Genomic DNA, 18,818 nt, shown 5'->3' on the forward strand with positions numbered 1-18,818 from the left:
GGGTAGATCTGTATCAGTCTAAATATCTCAGATCCAAACTTAGAGCATGATCCCAAACCGGTAGCTCTGCATTTCACCCATTTTATTTCTCTTTCCTGCATAGTCAACAAGTTAACTTTCCCATTTGCAAAAGGGCAAATTACACTTTAACTCTTGTGATCCACTTGGAATTTACATCTTTGGATTTGGATCTAGTAGATTCAAGCCCCTCTTTTGAATGTAAAGTTCCTCCAAGTGAAAATCATCCTAGTGACTTCCTTTCTCTCTCCTAGGTGGGGAGTCACTAGGGTTCAATTTTCCACTTTACAATATGTATATATGTATGTATATGTATATATATATGTATATGTATATGTGTATGTATATGTATGTATGTATATACATATATGTATATATGTATGCATACATACATATACATATACATATACATATATATACATATATGTATACATATACATATACATACATACATACATACATATACATATACATATACATATACTTATACACATGCACACACACACACATATTCCTAGGTCAGTCCGTTGTGATCTATTTGTTATGAATTAGGAACCTTTCTTCCAATTATAATGCTAAGCTTAGTACAGGCACTAACTTTAACAGTGACAGATGGAGTTAGAACCCTATGAGGGCATAGGTAGAGGATTGTATTCCTCTAGCATGTAGACTAGTCTTCTCTATCTAATGTGATCACCAAAGGATAAATCCTATGACCCACTTAAGATAAGCTTATCCAATCAAGATTGACAATAGTCAAGGAGCATACTATGCTGAAAGATTGTTAGTTGTACCACCTAGTTAACATATGGATACCATTAGCTGCATGCAGACAAGGGATGCCCTACATTGATTTAGGGTATTGGATAACCAAGAGCATGTAGGCCTGGGGGCTAGTTGCATGCCAACGATGGATCTCTTTGTTGCTTAGTTGTTTGATGGGTTGTAGGGAAGAGAATTTCTAATGAAGAATATGTAGGTAATAATTAAACCAATCACATAGTATAATTTTGGGTACATCTTGACGTGGAAATGGTATTTTGTACCTTTTTGGGACGAGTACAAACAATTGGTTTAGTATGGGATACATCGAATCCTATCCTCACTTGTTGGTGTAGAAGACCAAGCAAATGAATATGACCCACGGTGTTGTGCATAGCACCAACATTCCTTTTTTTAACCGGGATGCACTATGGGCAAGTGACAACTAGTCACTATGGATATGTTAGTTTCTCACTATGTATATGCTAGTCACAATGTAGGTGATGCCTACTGAAGCTAGTCACTATATATGAGCAGTGTATGTTGAAGCTAGTCTCTATGAGTATGTGATATATTCTAGAGCTAGTCATTGTGTATATGTTACATGAGCTAGAGCCTAGTCTCCATGTGTTTATGGGAAGTGTACTTGAGTCTCTCTCTATGGAATTTGGGAATTTTTGGAAGGATTGTGACCTACTATGTAACTATGTATGTATGTACACTACTTGAAGGCAATTAGACATTGCTTTATTATTGTTGGACTAATTTTATTAAATAGTCCTAGTTTAAAAAGAGATCAAAGATGTCATACAAAGTGGAGAGAATGAACTCCCTCTAAACTTCAAGGGTGAACTACGAAGCCTTTGACTTCCCTTAAGGGGATATGTAAGCAGGGTCATCTAGAATGAACCCTTGAGGTGTAGGTCTATGTCTAATGGGAATTTCGGTCTTAAGAGCTTACCACATTTGAATACAAGCATAAGTGGTGGTGTAGAGTTGTCACCTCTATGGCGATTGAAGAAATTATGAAGTTAACACTTCTAAGATACAACAAGAAGCTTGGTCAATTAAGTTGGTACTTATGAGAAAAAAAATAGTAGCAACCGATGGTAGTTATTACAAATATCTCTTAATAACGTGGAAGAAAAAATCTCCTCTCTGACCCACTCATATGTCCAATTGACCACCATAAGATGTATAACATTAAAATCTTTGTCTTCTATGTCTAAATATCCATCCTCGTCAAATTTGCAACATCGGAGTTGGCCACACCAAATGCAAACAGGGTTTTTGTAGCAAAATCTCTCATTAGTATCACTATCAATGATTTTACCAAATTACAAATATTCTTGGTTGTAATATGAATTTTTTTTTCTTAAAAGAAGGTTGATTAATGCAATAGTAAGTTATATTTTATTGTTATCTATGTTTGTGCTCAAAATTTTATAGGAGTTGAGAAAATACAACACCACAGGAGCCTGAAGATCTTTTGCAAGCCGAATAACCTGTTACAAGGAGAAGCAATGAAGCAAAATCTGAAGAACATACAAAACACAGAGAATATGCTCAAAAAGAGAGAGCTCAATATTCACAAAAATATGTAATGTGATTCTTACAATGAAAAGAAAGAACTCAACCTTTAATAGGTCAAGAAACCCTAAAAGGGAAAAACTAGGTTTGCACATAATAATTAATTAAAATAATTAATTATATGCACCTAAAGTTAGCTTAAGTGTAAAAGAGATAAAGGGAACTTAAATAATTAAACAAAGAATGTTTAATCAATCAAGTAAATACCCGAATACTCTAACACCCCCCCTTAAGCTAGACTTAGGGAGAAGCTAAAACCTAGAACAACTACTGAAAGCAATAAAGATGGGTCCCGGCAACAAGGCCTGATCAGGTACCCAAATACAATGAAATCTCTATGAACTGGAGAAATAGAGAAAACCACATGGGAAAAAAACTCTTCTCCAAAAAGAGATGGAAAAAATATCACTGAAGCATGAAGACCCTGCAAACTCTATCGAAGAATAACTGCTGATCTGAAGAACATCCACTGAACTAGAACATGACCAGGTAGAGAAGACTGTAATCTGCATGAGTGCCCTCAAATGACACTACTCGAATCAGGAGGCAAACAAGGCAAAACAACTGAAATCGAAGATACAGATGGCATGAGAAACCAAAGCCTGAAGAGCTAATCAATCGAACCATGGAAGCATTAGAACCAACATGATAAACCTCCCCATAATGCGGAAGTGGGAGCGAGACAGGAACACTGAAAAGGACAGTCAAAAAACAATTGCATGACGAAGAACCAAGAACATCAAAGGTGCTGAGACACATCATCATGAGGTGAATGTCATGGAAGGAACACTCACTTGACAAAGGAAGATGGCAAACAAAGGCAAACATCAACCCCCTCATGGCACTTGATCAACAGTGCATGTACAACAAGACACAAGATATGCAAGATTCCAAGTAAACAATGCATGATGGCACTTTATCTCAGTGCGTTTGCATAATTACAAGCTACAATGATAAGAAGACTGGAAATAGAAACGAGAATCAAAACAGAGACACCCTACTCAGAAAAGAGATCCCAGGACTTGAAACAACCACGATATCCACCAGAGTGCTGAAAAGCAAAAAAATGAATAAAATATGCGTGTAGTAGAATCTAGAAAAACAAAACTCATATTTCTGGAAAGTACACAGAACACGCTTTCTGAAAATATAAAGTTTTCAAAAAACGGAGGTCGGATGCTCATTCTATGTCTCCCGGAGTACAAAAAAGAGACCTCACTTTGACTGCAAAAAAATACAGTCAAACAACAAAATTGGAAAAAATTACCAACACCATGAGGTCGGCCTCGGAACCAGCTTTCTGACGCCTATTCATTTTCGAAAAAATGACTCCGTATGCCCAAGATAGGGCCAAAAAACCAAACCCCCCCTGAAAAAGCCAAAAAAGGGGGTCTGGTTGCTTGTTGGTGGTCCGGTGGCTAGTGGGTGGCGCACCGGTGGCAGCTGGGCGGAGCTCCGGTGATGGGGCGGTGGCCGGGTGGCTGCCCAGTGGCGGAGCGATGGCAGGCCGAAAAAAAGGGCCAGGAGCCGGAGCGGTGGCCGAGAACTGAGCGGCGAGCTGGGGCTGTAGGCGGCGGCGGAAGGCAGCGGGCGCAAGGAGTGGCGGCGGCTGGGGAGAGGAGCAGCGGGCGGCGGTTGGCAAGCGGAGCGGCGGTCGGAGGAACATGCAGCAACCGACGGGAGCGGACAACGACCGGCGGGAGCGAAAGTCGAGGTCGGCAGGGGCCGGGGTTCAGAGACAGGCAGGCGTGGGGTCCAAGGATGCAGGTCGGTATCCGTGCATCGTACTGACCCCTGGAGGGGTCCCACGGTACCCTGCGTACCGTGGGAACCCCCAAAACTTTTTTTTTTTTTCTTCTCAAAAATTTTATATAAAACCCTATTTGCCTTTTTTCCACTTTTTTTAAGAAAATATTTTTGAAAGGCAAATTTCGGCTTGCATGCCGTAAAAAGGCAAAAAAAAAAAAATTTCAAATTTTTTTCTCGATTTGCATGCCAGGGTCGTACGGCCTGGATCTGAGAAAAAAATTGCTCCTAGAGGCTCAGGAACCAAAATAGGTCGAATTTTATATGACCATAGGGGTTTTCGAGCCTTCTGAGCACGATGATGAGGTCCGTTTAGGCCCAAAGTGCTCAGAAAAAAACTGAAACCCTAGGTACATAAAAAATTCCTGAAACCCCAGATCTGCTTCCAAAACAAAAATTCTCAAAACAAGAACAGGCAACTGCAGATCCGAAGCTCTAATACCATATAGGAGTTGAGAAAATACAACACCACAGGAGCCTGAAGATCTTCTGCAAGCCGAATAACTGTTACAAGGAGAAGCAATGAAGCAAAATCTGAAGAACATACAAAACACAGAGAATATGCTCAAAAAGAGAGAGCTCAATATTCACAAAAATATGTAATGTGATTCTTACAATGAAAAGAAAGAACTCAACCTTTAATAGGTCAAGAAACCCTAAAAGGGAAAAACTAGGTTTGCATATAATAATTAATTAAAATAATTAATTATATGCACCTAAAGTTAGCTTAAGTGTAAAAGAGATAAAGGGAACTTAAATAATTAAACAAAGAATGTTTAATTAATCAAGTAAATATCCGAATACTCTAACAAATTTGTGAGGTTTTAAGTGAAGTTGATCATATGAACATTCCAAAAATATATATTTTTTTATAAAATGTTTGCTACAAAAGAAAAAATGAAAAATAACCAAGTGATAGAAAGGGCATTGCTTAACATGATAAAATAGCCTTTAATAGGTTTTATATAACAAGGTAAGATTAAGTATTATTCCTTACAAATGAATTAAGGATAATAGATCGCAATTTCTTTCAAATTAGGAGTTAAATTATATTTTTTAATAGAATATTTTAAACAATATTAAATTAGAATATTAATTTCAATAAGTATATTTAACAAAATTAATTATTAATAATTTTTAATTTTTGGTGTTAATCCTTTGACTAAGTTTGTTTTCAAAAATTAATAATAAAGGACAAAATAATAATTTAATAAAATAAATAAATCATTAATATTTGAAAGAGAATTTTGTGAAATTTGTTTTGGTGCAATCATTAAGCATTGAATGATATTAAAAAGAATAAGGTTATTTATTATGAAATAAAATAGAATATAATAAATGTATTTAAAGAAGAGAAAATATGAAAAATATTAGAATTAAATAATTTTTAAATTCTTAAATCTTTGAACTATTAATAGAAATTTTTACTAATTGATCATAAGATACTTTTAGACAATAAATATATCATTCAATATTACCAATACATAGTATTGTGTTTAATGGCTAATCACATTAAGGCTGTCAAATATTAAACATTAAAATATAAAATTATATTTTTCAAATTTACTCACTTGTATTACATTATTATAGTAGGTTGTTCAAGACAACTAATACATATTATGTAACTCGTAAGTGAAACATAAGAAAAATAGTTGTAAGGTTGTTTTTATAGCCATGGTGAATCTTGAAGAGGAGTAATAACACTTTTGACTTGTAAATAATTTTGAAGTCCATAAGGTCCAAACTCTCTTCCTATTCCACTCATCTTATACCCTCCAAGTGACCAATCACTTCCCCCTGTAAGATAACAATTGATCCAAACAGTCCCTGCACGGAGAGATCTTGCGACTCTATTAGCAACATATATGTTTTTAGTCAAAACTCCAGCTGCAAGACCATATATTGTCTTGTTTCCTCTCTCGATAACTTCTTCTACAGTCCTACACAAACCACATTGTAAAGCATAAGTTAAATCTTATAGTGGCACCGACATTGTAAAATGAAAAAGATGACTTTTTTTTAAATATTAATGCTATAAACATATTGAAAAATGTCATGTTAATCTATTTATTAAAATTCTTACTTGAACTTTAAGATAGACATGACTGGACCAAATATTTCTTCTTTGGCAATCCTCATATCGTCCTGCATTACATTATATTAGAATAGTGCAATACTCTAACTCAGTGCATGTTAATTAGTTAATGATAAACTAGACTACTCAAAACTAATTTAAAAATATAATTTGTTAGGCAAACATTACCTCAACATCAATGAAAATTGTAGGTTCAATATAATATCCCTTTCCACCCAAAGAATGGCCACCAATTAATAACTTCGCTCCATCCATCTTACCATATTGAATGTATTTCAAAATTTTATCAAATTGAAACTTATTATTCTGCAATAAAATAAAATAATTTATTAGTATATATATGAATAAAATAAATTTATTTCAAAATACTTACTATGATTTCAAAAAAAATTAAAGATTTATTATGATTAAAATAATACGAGATAGTTATATATTGAAATATAAATGAATTATCTATCTAAATTAAATTAATTTTTAATCAAACATTATTATTAATTTTTTTAAATATTTAAAAATTACTTAAATAAATATAATTAAAATAATACTATGTGAAGATATGATATGATACATCATTGAGGAATTGTGAAGTGCCTTCTCATGAATATCCATATGATTTATTCATCTATGAAAAAGAGCAACTATTTAATGACTTCTCTTACATCCTCCTCTTTTACGCATGATTTTCATGGACAATCTAGAGAGTTTTAAGAAAATATACATTAGTGAGATACTTCATAGCTCTTTAGTATATGATTTTCTTTCACCAAATGATAGTTGTTTAATAATAGAGACAATTCATCAGTTTAAATTATTTTCATAAGGATAAGTTGTTAGTCTATTTTTAAGAATTTATTAGTCATCTTGGTTATTAGTCATCTTGGTTTGGGTTCTAAGTTGTCTTACATCATATAAAATTCCTTTTAGTTGTTAGGTTATATTTCTCAATTTTGAGGCATCTCTTTTTTTTTGGCATCTTTTTAAAAATATTTGTTTTGTTATACTTTGATTATCTTATTCTTATATGTTTCTATATTCACATGTTATTATGATTGTATATTATGTGTCTATTTCACATCCTTATATTTTTAGTTACTTAAGTCTCATCTTGTAATCCTCTCATGTTCACCTATGATTCTTATTCTTACATCTTATGATCTCATGCATATGTTACATGCTTCTCTTATGGAATTGCATGCTTAAAACCTATACTAGCATTTCTATCATGCTTTCACTTTACATATGCATATCATGTGGTTACATCTTACATTAATTATCTTCACATGATCTTATTTGTAAATTAGGGATACTATAAATTATGCAATACCCTTATTGGGAGGAATAGTGTCAAGCACCTTATTTTCTTTATTGCACATGAATTCTCAATCACATCTAGTTATCTTATCAATTTTCATCAAATGATGCTATCCATGACACTTGAATTACATGCTTATTCAATTTTATAAGGTTGAATATATTTTTCTTCTCTCCTTTAATCCCTTACATTCATTATATACTACGAATTGGAGGCATATAAGTCACTAATATTCCTCTGGTGGCTATTGTAACAATGATTATCTCATGAATTATGATGGATCCCATTATACCCAATGAATATCTCTTTCTTTTTACAAGCTTCTATAACCCTAACAAATATCAATTTTTTCACAAGATCCTACCATGCTCAATAACTATCAATTTATTTTTATGGGATCCCCCATCCCCAATGGATAATGGTTTTTTTTTGTAATCTCCTTCAGAACCCCTATCTTTCCTTTTACTCTTCCTTTTTATTTGTTGATATTGTTTTTTATTTAAAAAGCAACAAAAGGGGGGTGTCGACCCTATACAAGGACAAACCAAAAAGGCCACAAACAACTAGTCAAGAACAGGCCATTGGTAGAAAAGGCCCAAACATGCCACTAACAACACACAAGTGAAATAGCTAGTAACCTACAACAAGGGTGGGGAGAGAAAACATCCACAACTTAGGGAAGAATTTAGGAGGAGGGAGAATGATCTCTCCTTCATTGACAAACAACAGTCCAAGCAATACTATCATTTGGAACACCATCACAAGGGCGATCAAGAGGGGGAATCCCCATAGTGAGATTGTTAGTACATGGAGATGAACAAGGCGAAACATCAACCACCAAACCCTAGAGTAGAATAGGAGAAACAAGTAGAGAAGGGTTCATGGGGCCAAAGGGGGCCACACCGACTGTTTGTTGACATTGTTATGTAGTTATTGTTTGTGCTTATTTTAAATGAATGTTTTATTAATTGAAAGTTTTTATGCTTGCAATGTAAAAAGTCTATGAAAGAACTCATAGGATTGAAGGACCTTACAAAACTAAAAAACATTCCATAGAGAAGATTTGCAAAATAAAGCTATATTACCATTAATAATACAATAACTATCTTCCATAGAGAATACTTAACCACTAGCTATCTAAGCTCTTATATAGATAGGACAAAGGTTAGGGATAATATTTGGAGCTTGTAGCTATCTAAAAGAATTAACCTATGTAAGTGGTATTTAACTAGTTGAAGTCAACTCCTTAAGAGTATCTAACTAATAAAATATGTATACTTAAAATATAATGTTTTTAAATGCAAATAAAATGTGTGAAACATAGGACATCATTAGATTATGGTAAGTGTCCTAAGCTTATGATTTGAGACAAATTAAATGTCCTAAGTAGACTTAACTAACTAGGTGAAAAAATAGCCAAGAAGGTAAATGGTTAGAGAATAACCCCATTCACGCCAACAACCACCAAGTGTGCCTTTAGAAGAAATAAATAAATGTAAAGATGCATCTTGGCAACTAGGCATGATGGGGTACCCTATAAAATAAATCTAAAAAACCACTGAGAAAATGAGAAAACGCATGGGAAAAAGTACTCCCCCAAATGAGAAGGTAAGGACTAAGAAGTCTCTTACCTCCTAATGGTTATCTTCCTAAAACAACCATTCCACTATACCTCCTAATATAGGGCTACATAATATTTTTATTTTTTATTTTAAAATAAGTTTTAAAAGAAAATTATACTAGGCATAGAGTGAACACAAGTAGGCACAACGAATGGCTACATGAGTGTATGCCAATAAATGAATACTATGACAGTTGTATGGATCCATATGGATTGTACAAAATTGTGTATGGAAACTAATGTAGCTCCCTAAAAATCCATTGTCAAACAAAATGAGGAAACCTTGCCAATTTTACTATCAACTCATAGTTTTTTGTGCCTTCTAGACTCAATAGTGAGGTTGATTTTGCTCCAAAATGTACCATAAAAAATTTCTTGGCAAAAATATCCCAAATAAGAGAAGGGGTTTATAAATCTAGAGTTTTGAACCATGTAAAATTCCATGAAATGACTCGTAGGAGCCAAGGATCTTGCAAAACATCATTCTCACCAACCATTTGAAATTATTATCCAAGTTTAATTTGACCATTTTTTTTGTGTTGATCAAAGATCGTGAATGATATAAACCCTTGGGGGTGCAAGAGAATCCCTACTATTGGGTGTAATGTAGATGGAATGAGATGCACCACATCTAGCATGGATTTTGACTTAGAGGCTTTAAGTCATAATTTGTCATAGTAGCTTTGTGCTGCCAACTTTTCAACCAAGCGTGATGAAAAAATGTGTGAACGAACAATCCTAAGTCGCAGTCAATAGCACAAATTGTATGCAGCTAAAAGTGTGAGTAATGTAAAGGGTGAAAATTGCATTCTTTTCACTTTTCCCACTCGTTTTAGATTTACTTTGATTGATTTATTTTGAATGTAATAACTAGTGTACAAGTAACATGGTTTTGTTTAAATGTTAGCAAATCACTAGATCTAATTTGAATCTAACTTTTCAAATGTCAAGGATTTATATTTGATCTTCAATTACCCATTCCCCATCTTTGGTCAAAATTAAAATGTAAAATTGAATATGGTTTAAATCTATAATATAAAAACGACCCCTTAATTCCCTAATTCAAATACAAATCTAGGACCAAGATGATGACTCCCTTCTTAGTATTTCTTGTAATTTACTTGAGAATGAAATGCACGATTTACATGATAGGGTGCTATATAAAAGGACAAACCTAATTCATTTGCAGGCTTCCAATCATTTGATCAAGTCACATAATTCTTTTGTATTGACTTACAACTACATCAACATCATTAGTGATAGAAAAGTCAAACTACATGGTTGTTTTACATGTCTTTGATCTTGGTCAAAATTGCTAATTTAGCTATATGTCTTATCTAAGGAGAAGTTACTCACATAGAAAACTTCCAAAAATATTGATTAGCATCACTAATCTTTTAGAAACTTGTTTGAATAATTAAGGCAAGCAAATTCTAATCAACTATCTAAGCATTCAAGTTATTTCCATAATAAATCATTTTCATAGTCAAGGGTCATTTGCATGCAAATAAAATATCAATTTTTGATATGTAATTGACCTCACATAAATTATGAAAATGACCTAGTTCAAATTTTGTCATTTTACTTTTGATACATCTCAACTAAATGATTATGAGAAATAATCCAAAAATTATGATTAAAATAATGGATAGCTATCTATCAACTCTTGAAATAAAATAATATCAATTTTTTTTTTCAAATAACCAACTCACAAACAATAATTAAATTAAGTTGAAGTGCTTGTTATATTCACTAAACCTGATTTTGATAAAAGAAAATTTATTTTCTTTGCAAATGTAAAATATTTTATTAGGAGAGGAGTATGCTCACAAATAAATTAACTTTCATAAATAGTTGACATGTGATGCATAGATTATAGCTTGCATTAATTTGTATCTCACATCCTTTCTAAAAAAGTTGTCCTTGGAATTATATTCTATATGGTGATGAGCACTTTCTTTCAATTTTGAATAAATATATATAATTTTGATTGTAGAATAAGCATATTTACTAGCATGAACAAGGGCATAAGATTATAATGGTGGAATACCTGAGGACCATGTTGCACTCCTCTTTTGAATGGGTCACCTACCACTTGCTTCTTCGCTCTTTCTACAATTTTCTTCACAAATTCATCGTACACACCTTCTTGAACATACACCCTTGTACCTGCTATGCAGACTTGCCCCTACAACATTAACCAAATAAATTTTAATTTTATTCTTGTACAAATCTTGGAAATAAATACTAATGATACCATCAATAATGTAATGACTAAACATTTAAAAAAAAATCACAAACCATGCTTATAAATGAAGCAACACAAGCAATCTCTACAGCTTCGTCGACATTAAAATCATCCATGATAATCAAAGGTGATTTTCCACCAAGTTCTAGTGTTACTTCTTTCAGATTACTTTTTGCTGCAGCTTCCATAACCAATCTCCCTGTTTGAGTCGATCCTGTAAATGCAATCTAGATAACATATATTGTATTATTTTTACAATTATAAAATTTAAAATATATTAAAAGTTGTCAACTTTACATACATTATTGAAATATTTATAAATAAATTAAATAGAATTGACAAACGTATATTCAGGAAAAAACAATTATATACTTATACAAAGTATTTTAAATAAAATTCAATGTAAACAATGCATATGATAATAAGTAGTTCTATTTTATATATAATTAGAGTGGTATTATAGCTAAACTAAGAGTAGTGAAAGAGAAATGAACCACACTCAAATCATAAAATGATTTTTTATTTTATATATTTTTTAGCATATCCATATGTTTACCTTATCAATATCCATATGACTGCTTATAGCAGCACCAATTTCGCCAAAACCAGGGAGCACATTAAGGACGCCAGGGGGAATTCCAGCCTGTATGAATCATAAATCAATTAAAGATAAATTAAGGTAGTTGGAATGCTGGACTGAGTGGATTATTTCATGATATCAAAAAAACAAAAAAAAAATGTTGTCTACTACTATAAAATCTATGAGATCACCTAATTGTGAAAACTTTCTTTTAAAGTTCTAAAAACAACATTATTTGTAATAAAATTAAACAACCCCCTCAATAGATTTGGAAATGACTATCCAGCCATCAAGTATGCATCATGGTATTGATGGTTGGATGCTACAAAAGTGAAGTTTTGACTTCTCATTGATGAGGAATGTTAAATTCATTTAAGACTATGATACAGTGAACAAGCTGTAAGACAACAATTCAGTGTAGCATCCTACCATTGATACCATGATACATCATAATCTTAATGTAGATCCATCATTTTTAAGTTCAGCTAATGAATTATAAAAACCTAAATGCAATTTTTAAAAGTTCTATACTATATAGTATAAACCTCTATAGATAAATAAGCAGCGTAGAGTGCAGTTAAGGGAGTGTGCTCTGCAGGTTTGAGAACTACTGTGCAGCCACAGGCCAGAGCCGGACCAATCTTAAGGCAAAACATGAGCAGGGGAAAGTTCCAGGGTATAATCTGACCACAAACTCCAATAGGTTCGTGCAATGTATATCCTTGGTAAGGTCCATTCATCTTTAATGTCAGTCCATGTATTTTATCAGCATACCCTGCAAAAATTAGCCTAATTCGTATCAGCAAACTGATAGTTGAAAAAATTCTTAAAATTCTGCAACTTGGTTAAATACATTGTATTCTCCTACAGTCTTAAAAATATATATTTTAAAAGGGTAATTACAGATAATCTCATTTGTTAGATTCTGGAAAAACCCTTCTTTTTCTGGTTAATGAAGGGTTAAATCAGATCCTAGGCGTGATTTCTTTTACTGGATACCCAGTTCAAAGGATCCATACCCTTCTTTTCCTGATTAATGCTAGACCTAATTTCTTACATGGAATACCCAGTTCAAAGGATCCATACCCTTCTTTTCCTGGTTAATGCTAGACCTAATTTCTTACATGGAATACCCAGTTCAAAGGATCCATACCCTTCTTTTCCTGGTTAATGCTAGACCTAATTTCTTACATGGAATACCCAGTTCAAAGAACCCTAGTTTTTTCATTAATTTGCCCAAAAATATTGATAATTTTCGATTGTAACTGTATATATTTTTCAATCGATAGTTCAGATTATATTCAGTAATTTATCATAAGAAGGTCAAAAAGACATAATCTATACCTGCATAATATCGAAGAATACCGATGGCCTCTGGCACATCCATCATATCAACCAGATCCCGAGGTTTTCCCACATCCCATGTTTCCAATGCTGCAAGCTCGCTGGAATGTTGTTGAAGCAGATTTGCATACTTGTTAAGTATGCAGGCCCTCTCCTGCAACCACAGCAACAACATTTATAGGGTTTATCATTCTTTACTAAAAAGGGCAAAAAGTAACAGTAATTTCCATGATTATGAGTGAGAGAACTGACATAGCCAGACATCCTAGGCCATGGGCCATGGTCGAAGGCAGCCCGGGCTGCTTTCACAGCCAAATCAACATCTTCTTTTGTGGCTTCTGATACCCTCGTTATGACTTCCTCTGTTCGTGGATCAAAAGTTTCAAATGTTTTCCCTGCACATAATTTCGTTAAAACCATCCACACACAGTTGATTCAATTTGATTTATATTTAGATGTGCTTTCAAACGTCTAAACTTATCTAAGTGTGCAGCACCAAAAGGGGGTGAAAAAAAAAATGCAGTTAAAGAGATTGTTTTTAGGCCCATAAGGGCATGGTCCCAGCTGCCTGATGCTAATTGATAGAGCCCAAAGTAGTGGAAGAGCACCAATAGTCGTATTAGCTAACTTCGCGCACCCACCCACAGATCAAATTTTGATTTTATTTTTCAGTTGTCTTCGTATGCGACTTAATTGCTTATAGCTATTGATCTGGTTTAGTAGTAGCGATGTACGTTCCAGTAACCGTCAACTCAAAATCACTAGTACTTGTTGACAAATGTCCTAATAGTAGTGCACAAATGGGCCAATTATGAATTAAAAAATACAAAAAATGATCGAGTACAAAACAAATTTATTAATGGTGTTTTCACTATGACAGCTATTGGAGGGTCAACATGACAATAAGATGACGATTATTGAAACTATGTTATCTATCGGTGCACCATTCCCATGCATAGAGGTAAATTGTTTTTTATTGCCATTTGTGTACTACGATAAGTTAACTTTGAGCTTTGGCTTTGTTTTGCGGGCCTTGTACCATAAGCAGATTAATATTTTCTCCTTTGTTTCATATATATTTAATAATATTTTCTTCTTTGTTTCATATTTATTTAACTAGAAAATATTTTCATTTTTTAATATTATTTTTATTTTTTTACCAAATTATTATTATTTATTTGGACAAACAGTATTCTCTTATATTTCGTATTTGCTAAAACCGTTAAAACCTCCTAATGATACATTTAAAATTAATTAATCGTCGAATAGAGGCATTCATGATTTTTATTATCATTAAATTTTATTATGGGCTCGATTTTATCTCTCGCATCGTGCAAAAATATTTCATTAACTTAAATTTTTGTTTTTATTTGATTTTTATTTTATATAATACAATTAAGTTATATTTATATTTAAAATAATATTATAAGTATGTTTATTATTAAATTGTATTTATATTAGAAATTAATATATTTAAACATAATATAATGTATAACTAATATGTAGTGTATATTTCATATAACATAATAAATATATAATTAGTGTATAATTAATTTATTTTATATAATATATTATATACAGTATTATTTTACTTATTATGTAAATATAAAATTATTATATTCAAATTAAATTAACATATAAATGTACAATAATATTATGTACAATTGTATAGTTATTTATATATAATTATATTTATTATTAGTCTGAAGGGGCAGGGTAGTTGGTTAAGGGCTTTGGGTTCGTCTCATATAGGTCCTGAGATCAATTCACATATATATACACACATATATATGTATATTTAATGACTAGCAAACCCATTTTGAAATCAGTTTAAAATTAATACTGCTAAAAACTCAATAGCACCCTATATAGAGATATGGCAACCCCCTAGATAAATATAGACCCCCCTAGATCTCTAGGCTATATCTATATCAAGGAAGCTTGACCCCTTTTCCTCTATATATATTGGGGTCCTTAAAGTACATATCGAGACCTAGATAAAATATGAAGGTGGGTAAAGATAAGAAGGTTATTACAAAAATAAATGTTATTTTTGTTGAAACTGAAAAATGGGTATGATAGATACAAAAGAATAAAAGTACACTATATATCAAGACCTAGATAAAATATGGAGGTGGGTAAAGATAAGAAGGTTATTACAGAAATAAATGTTATTTTTGTTGAAACTGAAAAATGGGTATGATAGATACAAAAGAATAAAAGTACATGTTGCTTTACACATTATGATGTTAGTTGTAAGTTCTATATGAAATTCAATCTTTTATAAGAATGAAGGAAAGAAGAAAATATTTTTAAATGATTTATGATTGATTTGTGAAGTCATACCGATTTATAAAGAATATATACAAAGTTAAAGACTTGTTTGAAAGAAGAAGAAGAGAACCCTATATAGATATGGCAACCTCCTACATGGATATGGATCCTCCTGGATCTATATAGATAGGGTAGGCTATACGAAGGTTGACCCCCTTTTCGCTATATACATGGCGTGGGTCCTTGAAATATGTACGATCACCCTGATAAAAAAGAGGGGTGGGTGATGATAAGAAGGTTACTACAGAAACAAATATAACTCTGGTAGATGGAAGTACATATTACTTTACACATTAAGATGTTAGTTGTAAGTTATGTATATACCTACTAAAATCTTGTATAAGAACGTACCAAAACAGAAAATATTGTTAATGATTAATGAAAGGTGATAGGGTCATTCTGATAACCAGTGTGAAGGAAGTTCACTATAGAGCTAGATAAGAAGATCAAAGAATGCGAAGGACAATTAGCCGGTATGTCTTAGTCCTACTCACCCCAGGCGATTTTTGCAAGTAATTATGAAGCTCGGGTGATGCCTTTACTTGATAGAATCAAGAGACTACAAAATCTCAAGAAAAAAGAGTTGGATGTGCAGGTCTACACGGAGGAATTCTACAAAATAAGTATAAGGACAGGGCATGAAGAGGATGAAGAAGAGATGGTGGCAAGATACTTCAATGGGTTGAGGTATAACATCCCAGATGAGTTGAGTCTCACCACACCTAGGATGGTCGAAGAATGCTACAAGCTAGCAGTCAAGGCAGAAGAGTAGATAAAGAGGAGATAGGATTAAAAAACTAGGGGCAGAGGCAGTACTAATAGAGGAAGAAGTTCATTTTCCACTTCAAGACAGTCCTCCTATGAGAACCAAGAAGATTCAAGCAAAGCACAAGACCAAGCTGCCAAAACCACATTTTGTTCAATTGTATAAACCAACCCTATAAAACAACAGACTGAATCAAATACCCAATATTTTCTGACTGCTAACAAAGTGCTTTAGAACAGTACACCTACTACAGTCATAGCAAGAAACAAATGCATATGCACCAAAATAGTACCTGAAACTGAATCCACAAACTCTCCATTGATGAAAAGCTTTGTATGCTTCACTGCGACAGAGGATTTCAGGGGCTGACCATCCTCCATTACTAACTTCCAGGCCCCTGCTTCTGCTCCATTAGATTGAGAAGATGCCATGAAAGTGAAAAAATAAAGAAAAAAACTTCCTCAACCAGATTTCCTAGGTAGTAGCTTGGAAAACTCAGATAAAATGATGGACTTAAATAAAAGGTGAGAAGTCCTTCCAAGTGTTCAGCTTAAAGTCAGAGTAGGATCAACTACTGATCAACGTAAAAGCCAGCAGGCACCTAACTCACTGGTCAAGACAAAGAACAGAATCATTTCTGTAAGTCTGTGATTAATGTCACATCTCACAGTGACAGGTACACAAATTCTTAGCAGGTGGGGACCAACGAGCCCAAGATGGGTGCAATTTTTTTCTTCATTTGCTTGACTTTCTCGAACACCCATTTTATATCTGACAGGGATTTTTGTGTTTAAGAATGGAAAAAGATGAATGACAGAAGAGCAGGCACATCATCTTTTTATCTGAGTTGAATTATTGAGGTTTATAGTGTTGTTTCTCCTTGGGGAAAGGTAAGTATATGTTTTATCTGCAACAGCAGGCAAATCATCATGATGCAAGTGTATTCATATTATTAGTCCCTGCCGCTTCAAGAATCTTTTTTTATTTTTTGTGAAGATTTTTCTGTGTCAGTATTGATTATCTCTGGTACTACTTGTTTCTTGTCATTAATCCAACAGAGTTAATGTCTTCATCCTTTCAATTTTTATTTATTTTTGGTTTGGACTTTAGGGTGTGGCTTTCTAATTTTTAAATTCATTTTTTATATATTATAAGGATATTGTCTAATATACAAATATTATTCATGCGTCACTAAACTTTAAGGTGTCACTTATTCCACCTACTCTTTGTTTGGGTGATAATCTCACACTACACGTAAATAAATGTGATAAGGAAAGTTCATTTCATATATTACAAGGATCTTGTGCAAGTGACAAATAAAAAATTGCATGTCAATAGTATCTTCATCTAGCTTTAGGATGCGACTTCTTCCACCTACTATGTTTTGAGTGATAATCTCACACCTCACGTTAATAAGCATGATTAGGAAACTTCATAGACTTATATGGATCTTGTTCAATAGACAAATAAATATTTATCAGTGTCAAATTATTATTTCCTTTTGGACTTGAGAATGTGACTTTTTCCAACTTTTTTTTGTTGGGGTGATAATCTCACACTTAACATAAATAAATGTGACAAAGAAACTTCATAGATTTATGGAACTCCATTGACTATAAAGATCTCACATAAAAAAGTGTAATAAAAGAACTTCATAGACTATCAGGATCTTATTCAATACACAAATAAATATTCATGTTTACAAATCATTCTCCCGGTTTCTACTTTGGGATGTGACTTCTTCCACCTACTTCTTTTGGTGAATCTCACACCTCACATAAATAAGTGTGATAAGGAAATTCCATAGTCTACATGGATCCTATCCAATAGACAAATAAATATTCATGTGTGTTAAATATTATTTCTATTTAGACTTCAAGATGTGAGTTCCTCCACCCACCTTTTTTTTGGGTGACAAGATCACACGTCACATATATAAGTGTGATAAGGAAACTCCATAGACTATAACGATCTTGTCCAATAGATAAATATTCATGTGTTAGTTGTAATCTCCATTTGTACTAGGGTGTGATGACTTCTTCTATGTACTTTTTTTTGGTGATAATCTCATGTCATACAAATAAGTGCGATAAGGAAATTTTGAAGACTACAAGAATTTTGTTCAATAGAAAAATAAATATATTACATAATAGACCTCACCTAAATTATCAAAATAATTACTAGAAACTTCATAACAAATCATGTTTATAAGCAATGCCCTATTAATTTGCATATCTTTCATGTGTTAATATTTTACAATATGATATATTTTAATTGGTTTGTGCGACTAACATGATAGGTATAAAGTATTACTGCAAATTGATGCATTACATGATGGGAAA

General features: G+C 32.8%; 1 protein-coding gene across 1 annotated transcript; it reads right to left on the bottom strand.

The window, feature by feature from the left end:
- Positions 1-5,704: 5,704 nt before the first annotated feature.
- Positions 5,705-16,997, bottom strand: LOC131031466 (aldehyde dehydrogenase 1). Its single transcript, XM_057962585.2, has 10 exons — positions 16,769-16,997; positions 13,629-13,771; positions 13,377-13,530; positions 12,578-12,807; positions 12,009-12,095; positions 11,506-11,679; positions 11,255-11,392; positions 6,440-6,577; positions 6,260-6,321; positions 5,705-6,116 (listed from the first exon to the last, which is right to left on the bottom strand). The coding sequence occupies exons 1-10, from the start codon at positions 16,905-16,907 to the stop codon at positions 5,843-5,845; spliced, it is 1,539 nt and encodes a 512-aa protein (XP_057818568.2). The 5' UTR covers positions 16,908-16,997; the 3' UTR covers positions 5,705-5,842.
- Positions 16,998-18,818: the final 1,821 nt, after the last annotated feature.

This window comes from Cryptomeria japonica, chromosome 10 (genome assembly GCF_030272615.1).
Source record: "Cryptomeria japonica chromosome 10, Sugi_1.0, whole genome shotgun sequence".
In the NCBI taxonomy this organism is placed as follows: Eukaryota; Viridiplantae; Streptophyta; class Pinopsida; order Cupressales; family Cupressaceae; genus Cryptomeria; species Cryptomeria japonica.

Excerpts from the sequence above, each read along its gene's own strand:
- LOC131031466 (XM_057962585.2), bottom strand. The coding sequence starts at position 16,907 with ATGGCATCTTCTCAATCTAATGGAGCAGAAGCAGGGGCCTGGAAGTTA. Across the intron at positions 6,322-6,439 it reads CAATTTTCATTGATGTTGAG|GACGATATGAGGATTGCCAA; the intron begins GTAATGTTTGCC and ends AATGTAATGCAG. Across the intron at positions 6,117-6,259 it reads ATGTCTATCTTAAAGTTCAA|GACTGTAGAAGAAGTTATCG; the intron begins GTAAGAATTTTA and ends TGGTTTGTGTAG.